This window comes from Pseudorca crassidens, chromosome 7 (assembly GCF_039906515.1).
Source record: "Pseudorca crassidens isolate mPseCra1 chromosome 7, mPseCra1.hap1, whole genome shotgun sequence".
Classification (NCBI taxonomy): Eukaryota; Metazoa; Chordata; class Mammalia; order Artiodactyla; family Delphinidae; genus Pseudorca; species Pseudorca crassidens.
This window is the reverse complement of record NC_090302.1, coordinates 1077243-1100185: the sequence shown is the minus strand read 5'-3', so window position 1 is coordinate 1100185 and position 22943 is coordinate 1077243. Positions and strand designations below refer to the sequence as shown.

Genomic DNA, 22943 nt, shown 5'->3' with positions numbered 1-22943 from the left:
ATCCCACATGCTATGGGACAACTAAGCCTGCGTGCCACAACTACTAAGCATGCAGGCCACAACTAGAGAGAAGCCCACGCACCGCAACGAAGATCCCGAATACCGCAACTAAGACTCGACACAGCCAAAAATACATGTTTTTAAAATATATACATACATATAGAAAAGGGGGAGATGTGGACACACACACACAGGGAGAGAGCCCTGTGTGAAGGTGGAGGCAGAGATGCGGGTGACGCTTCCAAAGCCAAAGGCCCCAAAGAAAACCACCAGCACCTGGGAGGGCAGGGAGCAGACCGTCCCTCACAGCCTCGGGAGGCTCCAACCTGCCGACACCTCGATCTTGGGCCCCCAGACGGTGAGAGTAAACGTCCGGTGTTTAAGGCGCCGCGGTTATGGTACTTTGTTATGGCAGCCCTAGCAAACCAGGCCAAGTGGGAGAGAGAAACCCAGCAAACTGAAAAACCACCCATTAGTGTATGTCACTCTGAGCCTATGCTTGTGTGTATCCTGCAGGCTGACCTCTGACGAGTACAAACACAGACATTCCATTTGTGTTTTCTATCCACTTGCATTGTATGAAATTTCTACCATGTTTCAAAGTTTTTAAAGAAGTGAGAACAAACCTGTGGTCACCAACATTAACCAGACCACAACCTACCCCAGCCACTTGCACTGTCCCTAAGCAACCCTCCCCGCCGTCCCTGCCACATGCACAGAGCAGCCCCCCGAGGGCTCTCGGGGGCTGCCCGCCCTCCTCCTTTCACAGTCCCTGCGGGGCAGGCTCGGCCTGGCCCGAGGTCCCAGGGCTGCTGTCCTCAACCTCATCCCTGTGTTGGAAACTCTTCTCTTCTGAGCCCCGGCCTGCAGGGGGAGGAGCCCACCCCTCCTCCAGGCTGACCCCGTCACCCTCCCCCACCCTGAGCCTGGCCTACGGGGCAGGGGCTGTACCTTGGCATCCAGCGCGCCCACCTTCACCCCACACCCCACCCTACACACACAAGCTGGCGTGAACTTTTTTGTTTATTTATTTAAAACAAACATCTGTGCACTCCGTACGGGTCTGGCTCCCGGGTGGGCGGGCAGGGGGCCAAGCTGGGTGGGAGAGCAATGGCAGCTGGAGGGGGTGGGGAGGGGGTCCGGCCCCTCACCGGGCCGGTGGGGCCAGCTTCCCCATTTCTGCTACCCGGCCCACTGCCCCGTGGCAGCCCCCTCCCCGGCCCACGACAACGGCTCCCTGTGGGAAACCAGGGTGACGAGGCTCGTCCCGAAGCAGAATGAACAGGCGCCTTGGGTGGGACCTAGCCCCGCCCCCCAGTCCCAGGCTGGCAGCAGCCACCATCCAAACTGGGTGTAAGAGAACCGCCCATTCAGGAGGGCAGGGGTCGCCAGGAGAAGTCGGGCGGTGCCTGGCAGCCCGGGTCACCCCGTGGCCCTGGGGGTGGTAGGCAGAGCTGGGCAGGGGCGAGGGGCTGGCCAGACCCCAAGGCTTTAAGGCAGAGCAGGGTGAGGGTGTGCGCAGCCCGGGGCCGGGCCAGCCTTTGGCACAATGAGGGGAGGGTGGCGCGATGGCCGAGGAGGGCGGGGCTGGAGGGGCCTGAAGCCCTTGGTCCTGGACCTCCCACTCCAGGGCCTTGGCGGGCGGGCACTGGGGGCACAGGGTGGGACCTCAGCCACCGCCCGACTTCCGTTCCCACAGCGTGACCTTGACCCAGCTCCGGCGGTCAGCAGAGCGTGTCCGTGTTGAAGGAGAGCTGGGCCTGGGGGACAGGGACAGGCCTGGTCGGGCGTCTGGCCCCGCGCCTGCCCCAGGCTGGCCCGCACGCAGGCTCTGCCACCTCTGTCCGCCCTGAGCTTCCTCTCAGTGGTCAGCTCCCCACGTGGCCTGCCTCTGCCAGGCCGGTGGCTGCTGTCCCCAGGCTCTGCTCCCCCCACCTCCGCTCTGTCTCTGAAATGCCCTCCGTTTCCAAGCTGTGCTGGGGTCTGTGTGGGTGTGTCTCCTCTGCCTGTGCCCAGGCCTCCTGTGTCCACTACAGTCCTGAGCACCAGGCGGGTCCCTCTGTTCCCGTGAGCTCAGGACAGCAGGGGCCCCGGGGCCACCCCCCAGCCCCACCCCCACCCCGAGCCTGGGCTCTCTGGCCGGCTTGGCTGCCCTGACTCTAGAACCCTGCTCACCCTCTCCTCCTCGAAGCTGATGAGGCCCTCGTCCTCCGTGTCCAGGTCCTCGGGCTCGTCGGCCACGAGCGCCCGCAGCTCAGTGGTGGGGGGCCGAGGCCGGAAAAGGCTGAGCAGGCGGCCCAGCGGGGACTGCAGCGCCGAGGGGGGCTCTGCCTCCTGCGGCTCCAGGTTGTCGCTCTGCTTCTTGGCGAAGTTCACGAACACCTGGTGGGCAGGGACAAGGGGGTGGGTGGGGGCCCGCCCAGGGGGGCCCCGCGGCCCCGGCCCAGGGCACTCACGTTGTCCAGGGTGGTCTGGCTGACTGAGTAGTCCTCGAGGCCCAGCACGCCCACCACCTGCTCCATCTTGCTGAACACCTGCGCCAGCGAGATGTGCTCCGACTTGAGCTGGTACTGCACCTTTGTGTGGTGCCGCTCCTGGCGGGGCACAGCGGTCAGAGGCCGTTCGGCAGTGCCGCCCCGCCCCGCCCCTCGCCCCGGGGCCCCGCCCACCTTGAGCACGGCCTCCGGGAAGTTCCTGCTGAAGAACCGCACCACGTCCTTCACGTTCTGGCTGCCCTTGGTCCTCACCGTGATCATGTAGCCGTCCCCGAACCTGCGGGACAGGCCCTTGGCCCCAGCCCGGCCGCCAGGGGAGCCCAGCCTCCGCCTGCCACGGCCCACAGCCCACCGTCCCTGCCGCCCCCGCTGCTCACCGGTTCTTCAGATGCTGGATGCTGCCCAGACAGCGCAGGCGCCCATTCACCATGATGGCCAGCCGCGTGCACAGCGCCTCGCACTCCTCCATGCTGAGGGCGAGACGCACAGGCTGGCACGGGAGGTGGGGAGGGCCCGATGTGTGGGGGCGGGGGGGGCGGGGGCGAGCGGACCTGTGCGAAGTGAGCACCACCGAGCGCCCTGTCTTGATGAGGTCCAAAATGAGGTTCCAGAGGAAGCGCCGAGCCTTAGGGTCCATGCCTGTGGTGGGCTCGTCCTGGGGGTGGTGCCAGGCTCAGCTGCTGGACCCGTTCACCCCAGCTAGCCCCACCAGCTGCTTCCTGCCCGGCCCCCCAGGAAGACAAAGGCGGGGCGCTGGACCCCCATCCCACCCCCGGGCCCCCCAGGAAGACAAAGGCGGGGCGCTGGACCCCCATCCCACCCCCGGGCCCCCCAGGAAGACAAAGGCGGGGCGCTGGACCCCCATCCCACCCCCGGGCCCCCCAGGAAGACAAAGCCGGGGCGCTGGACCCCCATCCCACCCCCGGGCCCCCCAGGAAGACAAAGGCGGGGCGCTGGACCCCCATCCCACCCCCGGGCCCCCCAGGAAGACAAAGCCGGGGCGCTGGACCCCCATCCCACCCCCGGGCCCCCAGGAAGACAAAGCCGGGGCGCTGGACCCCCATCCCACCCCCGGGCCCCCCACGAAGACAAAGCCGGGGCGCTGGACCCCCATCCCACCCCCGGGCCCCCTAGGAAGACAAAGCCGGGGCGCTGGACCCCCATCCCACCCCCGGGCTCACCAGGAAGATGAATGCAGGGTACCCGATGAGGGCAATGGCTGTCGACAGCTTCCGCTTGTTGCCTCCGCTGTAGGTACCGGCAGGCTTGTCCGCGTACTTGGTCAGCTCCAGCTTCTCCAGGGCCCACTTCACCACCTGGGAGGGAGAATGACGTCAGGGGCCCACGCTACACACCAGCCCCCTCCCCCGCCGGGCGACCCTCACCCGGGCCTCATCCTTCCAGGGGATGCCGCGGAGCCGCGTGTACAGCTGCAGGTGCTCCCGGGCCGTGAGCTCATCGAACAGGGCGTCGAACTGCGGGCAGTAGCCCAGGCTCTGCTGCACCTGGAGCAGCTCCTTGAGCACGCTGAGGACACAGCGCCGTCAGCACGGGTCACTGCCGTCGCCCCGCCCACCCAGACACCGCCTGCCCACACCCGTGCCCCGCACCTGTGCCCGTTGACAAAGGCCTCGCCCCCCGTCGTGCTCTCGTCGCCCGTCAGCATCTTGAAGGTGCTGGTCTTGCCCGCGCCGTTGACGCCCAGGAGGCCAAAGCACTCGCCAGGACGCACGCCCAGGCACAGGCGGTCCACAGCCAGGATGCGCCCGAGCTTCCGCGACTTGTACACCTGTCAGAGGTGAGCGGGCGGCCCACTCAGCGGGGCAGGCGGGCCACCACCCGGCGGACTCCACCTGGGCCCCACCCTACCCCGAGCCCCGCCCCCACCCGCCCAGGGCCCACCTTGGTCAGGTTCTCGATTTTGACCATGTCGTTGTCAGCGTCGCCCCGCAGCACTCGCTGCCGCTCGCTGGCCACGTCCACGTCGTCCTCCACGGGCTTTGTTGACACGGGCATGCGCCTGGGAGGACACGAGGGCATGGCCGGGACCCCCGCCATCGCCCAGCGCCTGCCCCACCGCGGCCACGGCGGGAAGGGGGGCGGCGCCCAGCCTGGCCCCACCCCTCCGCCCCGTGAGTCGCCCGGCGCCTGCCCCACCGCGGCCACGGCGGGAAGGGGGGCGGCGCCCAGCCTGGCCCCACCCCCCGGCCCTGTGAGTCGCCCGGCGCCTGCCCCACCGCGGCCACGGCGGGAAGGGGGGCGGCGCCCAGCCTGGCCCCACCCCCCCGCCCCGTGAGTCGCCCGGCGCGCCCCACTCACTGCGGCTGCCGCAGGAAGTTATACTGGCACATGATGGTGAGAAGGAAGCCCACGAAGCCCTCGACCGTCATGGCCACCAGGCCCCTGGTGACAATGTCCCACTCGAACGGGGACTTCATCTTGTCAAACTGGCCTGTGGGGCAGCTGGTTCAGGGCTGGGCCTGGGCCTCAGGAGCCCCCATTCGCCCCCAGGCCCGGAAGCCCCTCAGCCTCCCCGCCCAGGGGCGCACGCTGCCGCCCCCTGCCGGCCTCACCGATCTTGGCGTAGTACTCGTTGATGTACTCGTTGTAGGCCATCTCCATGAGTCCGTGGCCCAGGTTGTAGTTGGGGAAGATGAGGAAGCAGCTTTTCAGGTAACTGTTGACAACCTTCAGGTCCTGGAGGGTCACGGGGGTCAGGGCACAGCCTCAGCCCCGCCGCGCCGCCATCCCATCACCCCAGCGCCCCTCCATCCCATCATCCCGCCGCCCCGCCCCACCTTGTCATGCTCAAAGAGCTGCAGTAGGAAGGTGGCCACGGTGGCCGTGATGCCGATGAAAAGGTTGATGACGATAAGAAACACATAGGCCGAGCTGGGGACCTCGAACCAGAAGGAGGCCGGGTACATGATGGGGGTGATGGACCACCTGCGGGTGGCAGGCGGGCGGAGGTCACTGGGCGGCCCGAGCCTGCCCTGCGCCCACTCCCCTTGCCCGCCCACTCCCCCTTACCCGTAGAGCAGGAAGAGGGAGAGCACGGCGGGGAAGTTGGTGGGTGACGTGTAGGCCGGCAAGTCAAACACAAATAGGATGATGACACAGCAGGTGGCCGGGACCAGGTAGTTGAGCTACCAGAGCAGGGGTGGCAGGTGAGGGGCCAGGGAGGGGGTGAGGCCCGGGGGCGGGGGTGGGGGGCCCGGGGGCAGAACCGGGGGCCCAGCAGCGGACGGGGGGGGACGGGACAGCCAGGGGTCTGGGGGCACACCATGTCCCACACGTAGTTAGCCAGCCAGTAGATGACAGGGTTACAGCCGCTGACAAACTGCAGGTGCTTGGCCTTGGTGGCCTTCTCAGCCACCAGAAAGACCACGAAGCTGGCCGGCACGAAGGACATGGCCACGATGATGAAGATGGCGATGACCACATCCGTGCCCTGCAGCCTGGGGGCGAGGCGGCCCTCAGCCCTGCGCGGCACGCAGTCCCACAGCGGCGCCCTCCGCCCCCGCCCGCCCCCGCACCTACAGGTAATCCAGGGAGAGGCTAGCACTCGTCTTGTTCATGGGGTGGTTGGTGACGGTGATGCCTGCGGCACAGGGAGGGCAGCCTCAGGGGCCTGCTCTGCGCCCGGCCTGGCCCACCCCCCGCCCCAGCTCACCCACCATAGGCCGCAGGGCTGCCCTTGCTCTTGGGCAAGTTGGCACGCAGGATGGCATTGTTGAGGCTGTTGAGGTAGGTGGGCATGCTGTGGTAGCCCTTGTTGTTGTAGAAAACCTGCGGGGAGTACACAGAGACCCCGAGAGCCACGTCGGTCCCTGCAGACCTCGGGCGAGGGCCAGAAGGGCCGGGGCCCGGGGCCAAGCGGCGCTCACCTGGGCTGCCCGCCGCACCGCGATCCTCCGCACCATGGCCGGGGCCCGGGCGCCAAACGAGGCTGGGATGGACTTCTGGACGTTACCGAAGGTGATGGCCCCGTACCTGGGCAGCAAGCCGAGGACTGGTGAGCCAGGCGGGAGATGGGTGTCCGCTCCTCGCCCACGGCCAGCGCGCCCCTCCCGCCTGGCTCACCGGTGCAGCCGGAAGCGGTCAGAGGTAAAGAGCAGGTACTCAGAGACATTGTGGCCGGTGATGTCGGTCAGGATGTCACCCGTGACCACCCGCATCTGGGGCGGGTGCCCGCCCACACTGCCGGGACAGGAGAAGCCGGTGCCCTGCCCAGAGCAGGTGCAGCGGACGGGCTCCCGCACCAGGCGTGGCAGGGAGGGTGCCGATGTCCAGTTCTCTGTGGGCACAGCGGGCAGAGTCAGCCCAGCCCGTGCTGCCCCGAGCCCCAGGCATCCCCACCAGCCAGTACCTGGCGAGGAGGTGGGCAGCAGGGAGGTGTTCCAGGCCTGCGGCGGGTCCTCATCCAGGGACACGGGGGAGTCAGACGGGGCAGGCGAGGGTGGGGGCGGCACAAAGTTGGACAGCGGCAGCCCCTGCGTGAAGGACTCGAGGCACATGCTGTCGAAGAACCGCGTGGCCAGCAGGCGCGACTCACCACTGCTCAGGTTCAGCGTGGGCCCCAGCGAGCCGTTAGCCGGAGACTTGAGCACACACGTGGCACCCACGCCTGACGGCAGCCGGAAGGTGCTCACCAGCTGCTGGGGTCCGGCGTCGGGGGACAGCCGCAATCTGAGAGAGCACAGAGCCAGTCTGGGTTCGGGGACAGGACCCCCCCTCCCAGCTCTCGCACCGGCCCCCACCCCGCAGGGCAGCCTGTCCCACGGCCTCACCGGTACTCCCGGCGCTCCTCGTTGGCATAGGGGATGAAGTTGCCGCGGGGCTGGGTGTAGTTGTGGTACTGGGAGGGAGACAGGACCAGCGGGGGCAGGTCGCCTGGTGGGGTGCATGGGGAAGCCTGAGCAGGTTTCTATGGCCTGCCAGCATCCCCTAGGCCCAGGTCCCCTCTTCCCAATACCCACAGGGCCCAAGCTTGGGGTCTGGACCCCAAGGAGGCAGGAATCCCAGATGAGCCTAGGAGCATGCCCACCAGCCTCAGGCGCAGCGCCCAGGCCCAGAGCAAGTGCGGGTTCCCCACACGGCTCCCGAGCAGGGCAGACGTCCTGATGCCTGGCCGGGCAGCCATACCGATCTCTGGGACGGAGAGTGCCACCGTCATAGCCACGCAGACAAAGAAGGCAGGTAGCAGGATCTGAGAGGACAGCGCCTTGGAGTTGCGTCGAGCACAGTGGAAGCGCTTCACCAGGAGCCCGTGGAACTGGCGCACCTTCAGCCACCAGCCCTCCAGCTTGCGACTGCCCTGGCCGACCCGCAAGAGGGTCTCCGCCTCGGCCTCTGCACGGGAGGGGCTGCTGAGCAGGGGGCCCTAACCACCCTCCAGGGACCCTGCGGCCCCAGCCAGACGCCGCCCACCTTGCAAGCTGACGTTGTCGGGGTCCTGCAAGTTGTCACAGAGGGGGCGGTAGTCGCCACAGACATCGGTGTAGCCGGCCCCCTCGTCACCACGGGCAGAGCCCACCGAGGACGCAGACTGCAGCGACACCTGTGACTGTGCCAGCTCTGCGCACCGGGCCAGGTTGCCAGCGTGACCCTCCCTCGACAATGAGTCCACGGCCCCAGGCAGCACGTCTTTCCTGGACTCTTTCACGTCTGCAGCGGCAGAGAAGCCACGGAAGGGGATGTGGGGCTCAAGGCTGCCTGCCACCTGCAGGCCCGTCCAGGACCCCAGCCTCCACACTCACCTACCCACGGAGGGGCCCAGACCCAGTCTGACCCTGGGGAGATCTGGATCCTTATTCCCACCTAAGACCCTTGGCCCCCACAGACAGAGGAAGAGTGAGGCCCAAGTCCGGACCTGGTGGAGTAGGGGGGTGGGGGCAGGGGCAGAGCTGGTCAGCCGCTCTGGAGCCTCTCACCTGCCTCGCTGTTCTCCAGCGACTGGTCCTCCTCCGATACCTTAAGGAACACCTCCTCCAGTGTCGTGTCCATCAGCCCAAAGCTGCTCAGGTGCAGGGCATCCAGACTGCGCTCCAGGTGCTGTGAAAGAGCTAGGTGAGGCCCACCTCAGGGTGGGAGGGGGGACCGCACAGGGAGGGTTGGGCCCACCTCCCCTCCAGCCCCGCCTCCTCCACTGGCCCCGCCCCTGAGCCCAGCCCCGCCTCCTCCAACAGTCCCACCTCCCCTTCAGCCCCGCCTCCTCCACTGGCCACGCCCCTGATCCCAGCCCCGCCTCCTCCAACAGTCCCACCTCCCCTTCAGCCCCGCCTCCTCCACTGGCCCCACCCCTGATCCCAGCCCCACCTCCTCCAGCAGTCCCACCTCACCCTGCAGCCCCACCTCTGCTGGCCCTGCCGCCGAGCCCTACCCCAGCTCCACCTCCTCTACCAGCCCCACCTCCTCTGCTGAACACAGCTCCTGGGCAGCTCCACCTCCTACACTGACCTCTCCCCTGAGCCCCAACCCCTCCACCAGCCCAGCCCCACCCCCACACCTGAAAGAGGCGCTCAAAGGCTCCCTTCTTGGCGGCCTCGCTGGGCAGGATGTAAGAGAGCTCGGTGCTGGTGTCCGAGACCAGCAGGCAGGAGGCCACATGTTTGCGGATGAACTGGGAAACCTGGGGCTCGGAGCAGCTGCTCAGCTGGGCCCGACCTGGGGGGCTGGCTGTCAGCCCTGGCTCTGCGAGGGTAGGGAAGGCTTCACTCAGGGGCTGGCGGAGAGTGTGAGCCAGGCCCAACCAGCACCCTGGGCCCACTGGGGCAATGGTGAGGGCCCAGCCCCTCCACCTCACTGGTCTTGGGAAGGGGTCCGGGGTAGGCAGCCTCAGCACAGACCTTGGGGGTCCCCGGGCTCGGCAGGCCGCTTGACCAGCGTGAGGCGGTAGCCATCCCCGTAAGCACCCTTGAGAAACAGCGGGGAGCCACAGCACTTGAGCTTCCCGTGGGAGATGATGGCAATGCGATCCCCAAGCAGGTCGGCCTCGTCCATGTGGTGGGTGGACAGGAGGATGGTGCGGCCTGCGGGAGGTCAGGATTGGGGTCGGGGCGGGCGGCCGGGCAGGGCTGGGCAGGGGGCTGCTCACACCCACCCCGCGCCCCGCCCACCTGGCTTGTACTTCAGGATGAGGTCCCAGATGGCGCGGCGTGCGTAGGGGTCCACGCCGGCCGTGGGCTCATCCAGGATGATGGCACGGGAGCCGCCCACAAAGGCGATGGCCACGGAGAGCTTGCGTTTCATGCCGCCGGACAGCGTCTGCACCAGCGAGTGCCGCTTGTTGGAGAGCTCCAGGTCCTCGATCATCCTGAGAGCAGGACAGGAGGGTCGGACCAGCCCTCCGGAGCCGGTGCCTCTGCCCGCAGCCTCGCCTCCCACCCGAGCCCCACCCACTTGTCCATCTCCTTGCGGATCTCCCCCTGGGCCATGCTCTTGAGCCTCGAGTAGAACCAGAGGTGCTCCTCCACCGTGAGCCGGTCGAAGAGCACGTTGTGCTGGGGACACATGCCCAGGTTCTTGCGGATCTCGTCCATCTCCGTGCGAATGTCGTGCCCGTAGATGGTGGCCGAACCCGATGTCGGTGGGAACAGGCCGGTGAGGATAGACCTGGGCGGGGAGGCGGGGTCATGGCCCCCGCCTCCTGCAGGGAGCCCTCCCTGCCGCCCGCTCCGTCAGGAACTCCGGGCCGACCCCCACACACTCACATGGTAGTGGTCTTGCCAGCCCCGTTGTGGCCCAGGAAGGACACCACCTGGTTCTCGTAGAGGTTTAGGCTCAGCCTGTTCAAGGCCAGCTTCTTGTCGTTCTTGTAGACCTTGGTGAGCTTGTCCACGCAGACCACCAGCGGCAGGTGGGTGGGCTCCTCCTCCATGCCCCGCGTCTCCTCTGCACCAGGGCCGAGGGTCAGCGCCAGGGCTGCCTCCAGCCGCTGAAGCTCAGCCACTGCCCGTCCCCGCCCTGGTGCCCGCTCACCCAAGCGCCGGCTCTCCATGGCACAGGCCTGGTCCTCCTCCATGACGCTGAGGCGCGGCGCGCGAGCCCACGGCCAGCTCCACTCCCACGCTTCCGTCCGCCCGCTGCCCAGCCAGTAGGACTTCTGCAGTGGGAAGTACCAGGGCCGGGGCAGCCCATACATGCCTATGGGGTAGAGGGGAGGCTGACCCAGGGTCTGGGGTCACTGTCTACCCCAGGCCATGGGTCCCCCTAGAGACAGCCTCCTCCTCCCCTCCCCCACCCCTCCCAAGGGCTGGCACCTGGGTGCACGGCCTCGATGTACCACGTGAGCACACCGTAGACGACTGCGTCTGCCATCAGCATGGTGACAGCCAAGAGCAGGTTGAAGTCGTCCCCTTCCACGGGCGACTGGCTGAACGTGTGCCACTGGATGCCTACGCCCGCCACCTCGTACAGGGCGAAGTACTTGGAGCCCAGGCCGAAGGCTGTCGTGGACATCAGGGACTGAGGAGACGGCGGTGTCAGTGGGGGAGAGGAGGCTGGACACCCCCACCCCGGCCCACCCCCCACGACCCTCACCGCGATGCACTTCTCGAAGGCGGTGATCTTGTCGTGGGCCACCTCCTCGCGGATCGCCACGTACATGTAGGGCACGTAGCTCAGGAAGTAGATGATGCCGCCGCAGGCCGAGGCCAGCTTGGCCTTGGAGTACAGCACGGACACCAGGAAACTGGGGGCACGCAGGGCCACGGCTGTCAGCCACACCTGAACGCTCGGAGCCACCCTCGAGGCCCACCCTGCAGCCCGCTGCCAGCCACAAGCGCTCACCAGAACATGATGGTGGCCACGGCGTAGACAGCCAGGAAGAGCCAGATGATGACCACGTGGCTGTGCATGAGGACCTGGCCGTACTTGAGGATGGCGGTCAGCGCCGTCACCGAGATGGAGAGCTGCACAAAGCCCGTGATGAACCAGGCCACCCAGTGCACGGCATTGTTCAGGCCCATGGTCTTCATCACCTGTGGGCAGGCGGGCGGGCATGAGACCTTGGGACGGGGGCACTAGGAAGGAACACCCTGCCCCTGCCTTGCCAGCCCAGGTCCGGGGAGGGAGGGCCGCCCACAGCTACCTCCCTCACCTGTAGTCCTCCCCCTTCTCTAACTTCTATCTTTTTTTTTTTTTTTTTCTGCGGTACGCGGGCTTCTCACTGTTGTGGCCTCTCCCATTGCGGAGCACAGGCTCCGGACACGCAGGCCCAGCGGCCATGGCTCACGGACCCAGCCGCTCTGCGGCATGTGGGATCTTCCCGGACCAGGGCACGAACCCGCGTCCCCTGCATCGGCAGGCAGACTCTCAACCACTGCACCACCAGGGAAGCCCTAACCTCTATCTTTACCGCCCCCATTCCCCACCTCCATCCCTCCCCTCTTCTCCCCTCCCCCATCTCCCCCTCCATCCCTCCCCTCTTCTCCCCTCCCCCATCTCCCCCTCCATCCCTCCCCTCTTCTCCCCTCCCCCATCTCCCCCTCCATCCCTCCCCTCTTCTCCCCTCCCCCATCTCCCCCCTCCATCCCTCCCCTCTTCTCCCTCTCCTTCATCTCTTCTGCTCCAACCCCGCACCTCTTTCAGCCGATGCTCCTTCTCCGCCACAATGTGCTGGATGGTCATGGCCACAGAGTAGACCCAGGAAATCACCATGCAGAGCGGCATCATGTGCTCGATGACAAACAGAAAGCTGGGGAGGGGGAGGGGAGGGGCGTGAAGGTGGGGCTCCACGCCAGCCCCAGGCACCCAGCACTCGGTCCACACTCACTCGTCCCGTGTGTAGCAGGGGTAGGGGAACATCTGCACGTAGTTGCCTGGCTCCACCACGTCGTGGCCCACGAAGGTGTCAATGATGGCGCGCTCCATCATGTCTGCGGTGGGGGGCAGCGGTCAGCGGAGGCCGCGCCCCGCCCCCCGCGGCCCCAGGGCCGGCCCTCACCCTGGATCCAGACGAAGCCATACAGGAAGTAGAAGCGGCCGCCGGTGTTGGGCCCCGGCCGCCAGTAGGCCCTGCGGATCTCGTTGGTTTTCTCAGTGAAGCTGGAGTTCTGGCGGATCTTGTAGTGCACGTGGGGTGGCAGGGAGCCGTCCTTGCGGGTCTGGAAGATCACGCCTGGGACGGGACGAGGGGCGGGGCCGAGGAAGGGGATGGGTGAGGGGCAGGGCCGAGGACCGGGTGTCAAGGGGTGTGGGGTGGGGAGGGACTAGGGGAGGGGGGAGGCAGAGAAGCAGGGGCCGGGACCTGCCCAGGGGACTGGCTCACTGGCAAACACGGTGACGTTGTCCTGGTAAGCCTGGTTGAGGGTGTAGTTCACGATGCTCTCCTCGTCGGGAAAACCCTTGAAGATGTCCACACTCACCTGCGGGGAGGGAAGGGGCATCCTCAGAGCCGACCCCAGGCACCAGCAGACCGCGGGGCTCGCCCACTCACCTTGGACATGAACTGGATCCAGCCGCAGGCCGCATTGTCGATGGTGTCCAGCTGCTGCAGGAGGACCGAGCCATTGGGCAGGGAGAAGTTGTCCTGGCGCAGGGCAGGCGGCAGCTCCTCTGGCGACAGGCTCAGTGCCTCCGGGTGCAGCCGCAGCTCTGCCACATACTGGGGGGTGAAGGAGGCCAGCTCAGAGGGTGGCCTGAGGACAGAGTGGGCTCCGTGCCACCCCCACCCCAGCCCAGCACCCCCAGCACCTGCTGCAGCCAGCGCAGGTGTTGCTGCAGCCGGCCCTGCTCCAGGTAGCTGCGGATCTCAGCTGAGATGTTGAGCCAGACCTGGGCGTAGTGAGTCACGTTGCCTACGAGGGCGAAGGTCTCGTTGGCCTGCAGAGGGTGAGGGCAGAGCATGAGCTCATTCAAGGACCCCGGCCAGCAAGGGGATTCTCACTCCTTGCCTCCCCCCATGGCTGGGGGCCAGCCACTGGCCAGTCCCCACCAAGCACTAATCTTGGTCTGGCCAGATTCTACCTGGAAGCTCCAAGCCCTCCCCCTCCAGGCCTCTCTTCAGCGCCTCCGCTGAAAGCCCCTCTGCCCAGCTACCAGAGAAGCACGGCTCCGGTCCCCGCCCCACAAATACCTTCCCTGCTCCTTTGGGGGACCGCTCCACGCATCTCTTGGGCAGCCCTGACACTTGGTCCTCGTCCTCCCCCGTGGTCATCCTAGGGATCCCCTCCACAGCCTCGCCCTTTCCTGGGCCATTTCCAGCCCTGGCTTCTACTATTTCCAGACAGGAGCTCTACCCTGGGATGGCCACAGACACCGTGCCCTCAGCTGGCCCCAAACCACCCAGCTGCCCCGCCCAAATCTCACCCACTGGATGCTGCTCTGGACGGTTTCTGCATGCGGCCCCTCCTCTATCCTCACCAGCACTGCCCGGCCCTGGCCATGTCCAGCCAGGCCAGGACCCTGCACCACACCAGCCATCCAGTGCCTCCCCAAGGCAGCCTCCAAAACGTCCTGCCTACAGGTCCCCTCACCCACAGAGCCGAGCCAGAGCTGGAGAGCCAGGGCCGCACCCCTCCCGTGCCCATTCTACGAACCACACCACCTGCCCCCTTCTGCTCAGGGGACCCCAGCCTGCAGAACCCTCTGCTCAGCTCCTCCAGTTCCTGTCCCAGACGACACACGCAGGCCAAGTGCATCACACGGCGGACGCGCGCACCTTGAGGATGACGCGATCTGCCTCGGAGCCCGCTGGCGCGTACAGGACCTTGGGGTTGCTGGTCATGAGGTGCACGAGGAGGCCCAGGTTCCGCTGCTCCTTGCTCGTGAAGCCCAGGGAGCTCATGTTGCCCCTCCGCAGCGCCTCGGGCTCAATGGTGCTGGGGCGGGTGGCGGGTGAGACCTCAGGGGGGAGTGGGGCGTTGGCAGGGAGGGGCGTGGGGCGGGGCTTCAGGGTGGAGTGGGGCGTTGGCAGGGAGGGGCGAGGGGCAGGGCTTCAGAGCAGGTCCAAGTGTCAATTGACGGAGGTGGAGTGGGGGCAGTGGACCGAGCCCAGGGAGGGGGCGTCAGAAGCAGGCCTGGGGTTGGGCCCCGCCCCCACCTGTCTTCCCCCCACCCTCACCTTCTCCTGCCACCCACCTACCGGTTGTTGCCACACAGGATGGGCTGCAGGCCCGCCCAGAGCTGCACAAAGGCTGAGCACTGGCCCTGCAGCACGTCCGAGGAGGAGGCCGGGGCTGCAGCGGACGGGGCACCCTCCTCGGACGTGGTGTTGGAGCCCACGCCTGCCCCAGCCCCGGTGCCGTTGGCCGCCCCGCCAGGGCCGTTGGCTGGGGGCCCAGGAGGCCGGCCCGTGCAGGCACCCTGAGGCAGCAGCAGGGCCAGGGCCGAGAGGACATCCACATCCTGCAGAACCTTTTGGGCGTCCAACAGGTCTTGAAGCAGCGCCTGCAGCCGCCGGGGAGGGGCTGGCTGCGGGGCGGAGCCGTTGGGGGCATCCAGGCCCAGCTGAGGGGAAACGGGGCAAGTGGGGAAACACAGGCCCAGGGAAGGGAACAGCGTCTGGGGGCTGGTCTGCAGATGGGTGATGAGGTCAAGGTAGAATGAGGAGGACACCCTCCGGGGACACTAGATGGGAGGAGGGGAGCAGGCTGGGGGGCAGGGGGCACAAGGCACAGCATTTATAGGGCCGCAGGCAGACCCATGCACAGCCTCAGGCCCAGGAGTGCCGTGACGCCGTGGAGCCCTGGCAGCAGACCTGTGGGCCAGCTGGCAGGCAGGGCCTCACCTGCTGGGCAATCTTGGCCACATCCAGTTGGTTCCGGAGCTCAGCGGCCAGCCCAGAAAAGCGCTGGGCACGCACTGCGGCCTGACCCCTGCAGATGGCGTCCCGGTAGCCCTGCAGCGCTGTCTCCTGACCCTGGGGCACCGTGAGGATCCGGCCCAACTCCCTGGAGCCTGGAGTGCAGGTGAGCTGCTCCAGGAGGGCAGGGGTCAACAGCAGCTCCTGGGGCAGGGTGCGGGGGAACAGCTGAGAAGGAGCCCCCACCAAGAGGAAACCAAGGGCCTGGCCCAAGATGGGGACCCTGCCCCACCCACTGTGCCAGGTCTGAGACCACCCAGGTTCTGCAACAATAGGTTAGGGGGGGCGGGCGGGTAGGGACGGAGACACATCACCATCCCCTCCCCGTGCCAACCACAAACTCCTGGGGACTCTCCCTCACCCCTAAGGGGGCCCCTATCTTACCCACCCAAGCAGAGACACCCACCCAGAAGCAGGCAACATGTCTCCCATCCCACTAAAAGTCCCCCTCACCTCCATCCGGAATAGGGGATTGCTGCCCCGGCGGCTCCAGGGCTCCGGATCCCTGGGGATGCCTGACCCCGCATCCAGGGCAGGTGAAGAACCAAAAAGCAGGCGATACACCTAGAGCGCGCAGGGGTCACGGCTCAGGCTGGGGGCGCAGGCTGGCGGCCCTGCATTTCCCACCCGAAACCAGGGGAGGGCAGAGCGGAGAGGCCAGGGCCGGGAGCGTCCCCGGAAGCAGACACCTCACCTCAGGCAGGTCCACCTGGGCGGCCAGGAGAGCCTGGGCCGTACCATCAGGCAGCGACAGGTTCTGCGTCAGGAAACGCCAGAGCTCCCGTGGGTCCCTGACCGCCGAGTCCAGAGAGAAGGAGGACACTGGACAGGTAGAAGGATGGGGCTGAAGGCCAGCCCTGCCTGGGGCCGACGTGCCCCAGACAGCCTCAGAGCTGAGCTCCCGGCATCACAGCTCGGTCACAGTGGCGGGTGGCGCGCCAGGCCCCAAGCACGTGCACCCTGAGAACTCAGAGCCAGCGTGTAGGTAGCAGGGCCCAAGGCACACGCAGGCCCAGGGCAGGAAGCGAACGAGCTGGGCCTCAAACCCAGCTGACACTAGAGCTCGGGGCTTGGCCGCCTGCAGCAGACGCACTGCCCCACCCACCCAGGGCGCACCTGCAGGTTGGTCAAGGTGGCTCTCCCAGGTGTCCAGGCCAGATCTGAGGGCCTCCAGGTGCTGGCGCAGCGCCTCGAGCTCCGAGCCCAGGCTGGGCCTCGCGGGGTCAAACAGGTTGCCCTCCTCCACCACGCGGTTGAGACGCTCCAACAGCTGCGTGACCCTGCACCACCACCACTGGATGTCATCCGCAGGTCGCCTAGGCCTGGGACGGGGGGCAGCCGAGGTCCGAGGGGGCACTCACGTGGAGTTGGCGTACTGAAGGAAGCCAAACTCGTCCCGCTGGCCATCCGGGCACAGCGACTGCATGACGGGCAGGATGCCGGCAGAGGTGAGGGGGGCTGCCGTGTAGAAGGCTGGGGGGCGGGCAGGTGAGAGGGCCCAGGGCGGGGCCGGGGGGAGAGAGGGAGGAATCAAGAAGGGGGAGGGAGACAGGCCGAGAAAAGAGATTTAGAGAAAGTCAGGAAGGAAAAGCAGCTTCAGGCAGCAGACAAGAAACAGAGGACCAAGAGTTCTAGTGCAAATGACCCAGCAGGTCAGAGGTCAAAGGGCATCTCACCACCCCTTCCCGACAACTCCCGGAGCGCCCCCCTTCCCTCGGCCAGTCAAGGCCAAAATGCTCTGACACCTTTCCCGAGGATTCCGATGCGGCACTGCCCACAGGGCCCAGGGGAGCACGGGGGCCCCTCCTGGGCAGCGACCTCTGACCTCTCTGGCCAGCTGGTTAGCAGAGTGAATGCAGGAGCCCACAAGGGTCTGAGTGGAGAGTGGCCAGGCACCCCAGCCCAGCAAGGCGGGGCCAGGCAACCCCACAGACAGAGGGTTGACCCCGAGGAGCTTGACCTGGGAGCCACTGTGGTCCAGGGGCCTCCACCCTTGACCTCCCCCCACCCCCACCCACCGAGAGCCAGCCGCTCCTGACAGCGGGCAGGGGGCCCTGCAGGACCCAGCTGGCCAGGAGGGGCTGTTAATGCAAGCGAGCGGGCGGGGGAGGGCTCAAGCCGCACCAGGAGGCCCCGCAGGGCTCCCGTGGCTGCCGCCCGGGCCAGCCAGGAGGCGGCGGCCGCGCACTTACAGACTGCATGCAGGCCCGGGAGGAGGACAGAGACCGTGCGGGGGAGGGGCAGAACAGAACAGAGGAGAACAGTGAGAAACGGGCGCCTCGGTCACCTCGCAGCCGCGTGGCCAGCCACGTTCTCCGGCCCAGCCAGCAGGCATGGCCAGGGCCCGCACCAGGGGACGGGCACTCAGACTGCACCGGGACGTGCGTGTGTGCTGCAGTGAGGGCCTGCCCTCCCCGCCCACCCGGCTGTGCCCGGGCCCCTCCCCTCCCCCCAGGCCCCTCACCTTCCTTCACAGAGATGGTCGGCTTCTTCTGCCGAAGCCCCAGCAGGATGAAGAAGAGGACGAGAGGGATGAAAATCTCGAAGGCCAGGACCCACTGGGAAGGGCAGGCTGAGTGAGCCACTGTGCGGGGCGGCCCGGCCCCCCACGCCACCTGCCCAGCGCTGGGCAGGACAAAGCCAAACCCTCCTCTCCCTACCAGACACACGCCACCCTCCCCGCAGGGCCAGCCCAGCCCAGCCCGGACCCTCCATGCTCCCCCAGGGCCACAGAAGGTCACGCCAGGCCCCCCCAGGGCCACAGAGATCACGGCCCCTTCTTTCCAGGACCTCTTTGAAGAGTGAGAGGGTCAGCGTCATCCGGCTCAAGCAAATCAGGTCTCCCACCCCCAGCCCAGATTCTGCTTGTCACACTGAAGGCCAGCAGAGACAAATCAGCCAGCTTGTGGTCCACTCTGACCCTTGTGTCTGCCCAGCTCATCTTCTCTCCCATCCGCAGGGGCGCCTGGGCAAGATCTCGGAGGCAGTCTCTGGACTGGCCTGCAGCTCCCGCACGCCCCCAGGGTCAGCCCTCCTTCCCGCCACTGTGGTGCCGTCACACCCCCACACAAGGGCCTAGGCGGGGAGGCCTGGCTGTAGCCCAGGGCCCTGGGCCTCCCGGAGGACCTGCTCAGGGGTCTGACAGCCCCCAGTCCCTGAGGCACAGGTCCCTCCTTCTGCCCCGGCCCCTCTCCGTCACCCCAGGTGACTCAGGCAGGCGCAGTGGCCCTGCCTGCCTGGGGCATCAGCTCAGGGCTCCCAGGGCAGCTCCTGCCACTCCAGGCTGGGTACCAAGGTGAGCCCTGCTGGGACCTGCTCGGAGTGGCAAAGAAGTACCAGGGGCCTAGGAGCCCAGACTTCTCTCTGTCTCACCTGGAAAACGGAAGGACTTTGCCATTCTTACCTCCACCTCTCCTGGCTCGGGCAGGGAGGAGTGCAAGGGGGAGGAGGACCTCGGGCCGGCTGCTCTTTGGGGGACCACCCCCAACCCTTCCCAGAGGCACCAGGGTTGCTTCACCCTCACCCCCCACCCCAAACAGACTTCAGAGCCCCCAGTGAGTGGCGCTCCCTCTGGCCCAGGGCCCGAGCCCGGTGCCCCGGGGCGGGGGCAGCTGCTGCCCTGTTTACTGGGCTTTGACAATAGAGCTCTGTGGTCTGGAACACCCCGCCGTGTGTCTGCGCCCCACGCCCGCGCCAGCCCGCGCCAGCCTCCACCCCCACCCGGAGCCAGGATCCAGCCCAGGGCCAGCCAAGGAGGCATCGTGGGCTGGGAGAGGCGCCTGCCACACGCACGCAGCGCGAGGGTGGCCGTGTGCAAGCGGCATGCGGGAGGCCAGGGTCATGGCCGCGGGGCCAGCCCCAGCCGCACCCGCCCTGCCACCAGGCACCTCCACCAGTAACTGCAGCAACAGGCCTCGCTGCCTCCTCATTGCTATAGCAACGGCCGCGCACGTGCTGCTGGGAGGAGGGAGGCCTGCTTGGCGGGCGGGCGGCCAGAAGGGCATCTGGTTACGGCAGGCAGTACAGGTTCAGCCCCACCTGGGCGCCCCACCCAGCGGCCTGCAAGGTGGTCAAACCCCTGTTCCTGGAGACCAGCCTGCCACCCCATGCTGTCCCACTCCGGGCCCCCTCCTCCTGCGTCAAGGGGAGAATAGGTGAGGCCTGAGGATGGAGGTGCTGCCCCCCACTCCAGGGACTTGGTGACAGTGACCTGGTCCCCCCACCAGGAGTAGCCTATGGCCCCAGGGTAGAACGATGTCCAGCTAAGAGGGCACAGGCCACACTGACAGATGGAGAAACCGAGGCACAGAGCTTGGGAAGAGGGAGCAAGCAGGGCACAGAGATCCTTGGTTTCTACTCCCCAGACCAAGCTTTCCACAGGACACACGCCCCCCTCAGCAAGGCACACAGCACGCAGGGTACAACCTCTGCCAGCCAAGCCCAGGGGTCCAAGTGTGAAGCCCAAGACCCTCCCAGAAAAGTGGGGGACTGTGCCCGACATCTAGCCAGCCCCAGCCCATGGCGTGGGCCCAGCAAGGCCTCAGCCACCCTGGAGGAGGAATTTCTGGTTTGCTGTGGCCACAGACCGAGAACCTCCAGATGCCTAACCATGCCCTGGAGTGCCGCGGGGCAGGGGCAAGGAAGGTTCTGGGGGAGGTCCAACCTGGCACACGGGAGCTACTCCTGGGTGTAGGTCAGTGGGCACCTCCCACCTGCTTGTCAGGTACCCAACAAGCCACTGCTCCCTTCCCCGAGCCTCGGGGTCCCCCGTGGATGCTGGGGCCGTCACTGGAGCCTCTGCTCCCAGCCCCTGGGGGTCCCTCCTGCCAAGAACTCTGGGGCTGATACTACTGCATGCCCATGTCCCAGTCCCCCTTCATCCCTGATCCCTGCCCTGCTGTCACCAGTGACCCAAAACTTGAGGTGGAGGAAGGTGCGCCAGAGGCTGCCCGAGGCTGCAGGCCTGATCATGGAGCCCAGTGCCAGCCAGCCCCGGGCGCCCCGGGCAGGGAGTGTACACAGCCCTGGCTCCCTGCCAGGGCCAGGTGCCCAGGGGAATCCTGCCAGGCCCCGGCGACGATGGCCACCCTGCCCAGCTGCAGGCCTGGGTTTCCCACTGTGCACTTCAAAACCCCTCTCAAGGAGGGACCCAGGCAGGAGCTGGTCAGCCCAAGGGGTCCCGGGGCCAGGGGGAACAGGAGCCTCCCAGACCCCAGACGGGCAAGAGGATGCCTCCGCCTCAGGCTCCATCTCCAGACCCTGACCTGCTCTGGGCCCCATCCTGGAAAATCCCCAGGGCCCAGTCAGGAACCCGAGCTGCCCAGGCCTCTCTGGTGTGTGTGGCTGCTGCCGGTTGGGCAGGCCAGCAGGAGATGCCCCTGTCCTTCCCAGGGCCAGAGCAGTGACGGTCGGCATGATGACATCCGTCCCACTCCGGCACCGCCCCTCACCGGGGCTTCTGCCCCTGACAGCTGCTGTGCCCTGCAACCTCAGGCACAGGGCAGAGAGCCGGGGTGGTCACAGCTCCAAACAGCACGACCCAGTCCCCAGAGGAGGTTGGGTGGGGGAGATCAGAGAGTGGATCAGCTTCAGGGAGGATGGCCCCAAAGGACAAAAGGATGCAGGGACTCAGGCTGGCTGAGGCTGGCACAGCAAGGACACTGCCGGTGGTGAGAAAGCAGGAGCAAGGGCCAGTGGATGTGGGCGGGGGAGGGGGGAGGAGAGGTGCCTGCCCAAGGACAGAGGGCTGCTGCACGGAGGGGAGGGGCAGGGTCCCTGCAGGGGCGCCAGGGGGCTGGGTCCAGAGACCACAGAGCCTCTGAGCTGGACCCATACACCCAGCCAGCCCTCTGCCCCGGGAAGCAGAGCCTCTCAAGACCCCAGGGTCCCAGGGCCACCTCCCACCCTCGAAGCTGGCCCCGGAGAGCGCGTTGTGGAGGACGCCCGCTCCGTGACTCATCCGAGCACCACGAATGTCAGCGGACGCGGGCGGCGGGCCGGGCACTGGCGAGCCCCCTCCCCGGAGGCCGGAGCGCGGGCAGGGGCGGGGGCGGGTGAGGGGTCTCCGGCCCTCCGCCCCGCCTGCCCGGGGTCCGCGCGTGCCCGGCCGGGCCGCCGCACGTGCTCGCGGGGAGCGCGCCGCTGGCCCCGGTGCGCGCAGCCTCCCGCTCCCGCAGGCCCGCGGCGCGCGGGGTCGCTCACCGGGCTCCGGCGCTTCAGCGTCACGTTCTTCCAGAGCAGCAGCTGCAGCTGGTGCAGGAAGCCCATGGCGGGGCCGCGCTCCGGCCGCCTCCGCGCCGCGGCCCGCTCCTCTGCGCGCCCCGCCGCCCGCCGCGCCGCTCGGCATCGCCCGCGCGGGGCGGCGTCTCGGGCGTCCGGGACCGGTTCGGCGCTGGCTCCGCCCCGGCGGCCGCGGCGACAACCGCTCGCGCCCGCCCCCCGCCTGCGCCGCCCCCGCTTAAAGGGGCCGCCCGGTGCCCGCCGCTCGGGGCCCCCGCCCGCCCCCGTCCGGGCCGTTCCTGGAGCTCTGACCCGCCAAGAATGGCTTTCTGGTCGCCCCCCACCTCGCTAGGCGTTGAAGTGACGCGCCCAAGAGCCCACATCTAAACCAAGACCCCCGACTCACTCCCTTCCAGGGCGCTCTTCTCTCACGGGCGCCAGGCCTGTGCGCAGCGCCCCACCCTCTTGAAACCCTCCTCCCACAGAGGCACCCCAAGGTCGTCACTGGCCCTGGCCGAGGGCGCCCTGAGGGGATGCTGGGAGCGGTCGTCCCCCACCAGGTCCCCACCTCCGCCTTGCCCTCCCCGCAGAAGGGCTGATGGCAGGAATTTCATCTGGACCTAAGAGACAGGTCCCAGTGCCCAGGGCACTTGGGGCCTGGAGGGAGGCAGCCGCCCACACCTGGGGAGGGGAGCTCCGCCTTGCATGCAGATCCCACCTGTGCACAGGGCGGGCCCTGCTCTCACCTGCTTCAAGGCTCAGCTTTCCTGCCCCACTGGGTGCAGCCCCGACCTGTACCCCTTACGAGGGGGTGGGGCTGGTGAGAGGGGCTGCAGGTGGGCTGCCCTACCCCTGTAAAAGTTTCCTGCGTTCCTTGTGAATGAGCCGCTTGGTGACCAAGTAGCAGGACTGGCCTGGCTGGGCTCGGCCGGGGCTGCAGCTCCCTGGGCCCAGCGAGGAAGGGAAGGGACCCAGAGAGAGAACTGCTCCCTGCAGGCGGGGTAGGCCGGAGTTCGGGGAGACTGAGGCTGCTCCCTCTGTGAGTGGCTCATTTTTCTCCCTATATGCGAGGGTGAGTCTGGCCTCTGCACAGGGAGTCTGGGGTCCAGTGAATTCCGCAGAGGTGGTTTGGTGCCTGCCGGAGCCAAGCGGCGGGACAGCCGGAGGCCGGGTCTGAGCCAGGTGGGGCGGTCCATTCCCAGGGAGGCCAGCAGAGGTCAGGCCGGCCCCTGCGGGGAACAGAGGCCTGGCGGTGGGTTCTGATGGCTCCTCCCAGCCTCAGTTTCCCAACTTGTGAACGGGACGGGCAAACCGAGTGGTGTCCAACGTCTGGGCTGCACAAAGAAGACGCATCCTAAACTGAGTGGCAGATCTGGGGGCCGCACCTCCCCACCCCGTCCCAGCTCCTTCCTCACCGGGCGAGG

General features: G+C 67.4%; 1 protein-coding gene across 4 annotated transcripts; it reads right to left on the bottom strand.

Moving 5' to 3' along the window:
- Positions 1–1010: 1010 nt before the first annotated feature.
- Positions 1011–21643, bottom strand: ABCA2 (ATP binding cassette subfamily A member 2). 4 transcript variants are annotated; one of them, XM_067742603.1, is made up of 48 exons: positions 21502–21643; positions 17765–17858; positions 16662–16773; positions 16417–16580; positions 15995–16122; positions 15754–15864; positions 15226–15444; positions 14581–14945; positions 14158–14317; positions 13191–13319; positions 12934–13101; positions 12766–12862; positions 12442–12615; positions 12271–12373; positions 12078–12192; positions 11286–11476; positions 11037–11187; positions 10757–10961; positions 10476–10640; positions 10208–10388; positions 9897–10109; positions 9614–9810; positions 9344–9526; positions 9004–9188; positions 8429–8549; positions 7926–8162; positions 7641–7847; positions 7286–7388; positions 6865–7184; positions 6579–6792; positions 6383–6488; positions 6173–6284; positions 6036–6096; positions 5779–5953; positions 5526–5641; positions 5294–5441; positions 5069–5192; positions 4815–4947; positions 4398–4515; positions 4106–4284; positions 3881–4022; positions 3677–3811; positions 3047–3150; positions 2873–2965; positions 2670–2772; positions 2457–2594; positions 2176–2382; positions 1011–1760 (listed from the first exon to the last, which is right to left on the bottom strand). In XM_067742603.1, exons 1-48 carry the CDS (start codon positions 21565–21567, stop codon positions 1725–1727), a joined length of 7308 nt encoding a protein of 2435 aa, XP_067598704.1. In that variant the 5' UTR covers positions 21568–21643; the 3' UTR covers positions 1011–1724. The 4 variants fall into 4 exon arrangements, 3 of the variants coding, with proteins under 3 accessions (XP_067598704.1, XP_067598702.1, XP_067598705.1); XM_067742601.1 differs by lacking the exon at positions 21502–21643 and adding an exon at positions 18704–19075; XR_010944740.1 differs by lacking the exons at positions 1011–1760; positions 2176–2382; positions 2457–2594; ... (2 more) ...; positions 3881–4022; positions 21502–21643 and adding an exon at positions 18704–19193 and having other exon boundaries at positions 3135–3150.
- Between the last annotated feature and the right edge of the window lie 1300 nt (positions 21644–22943).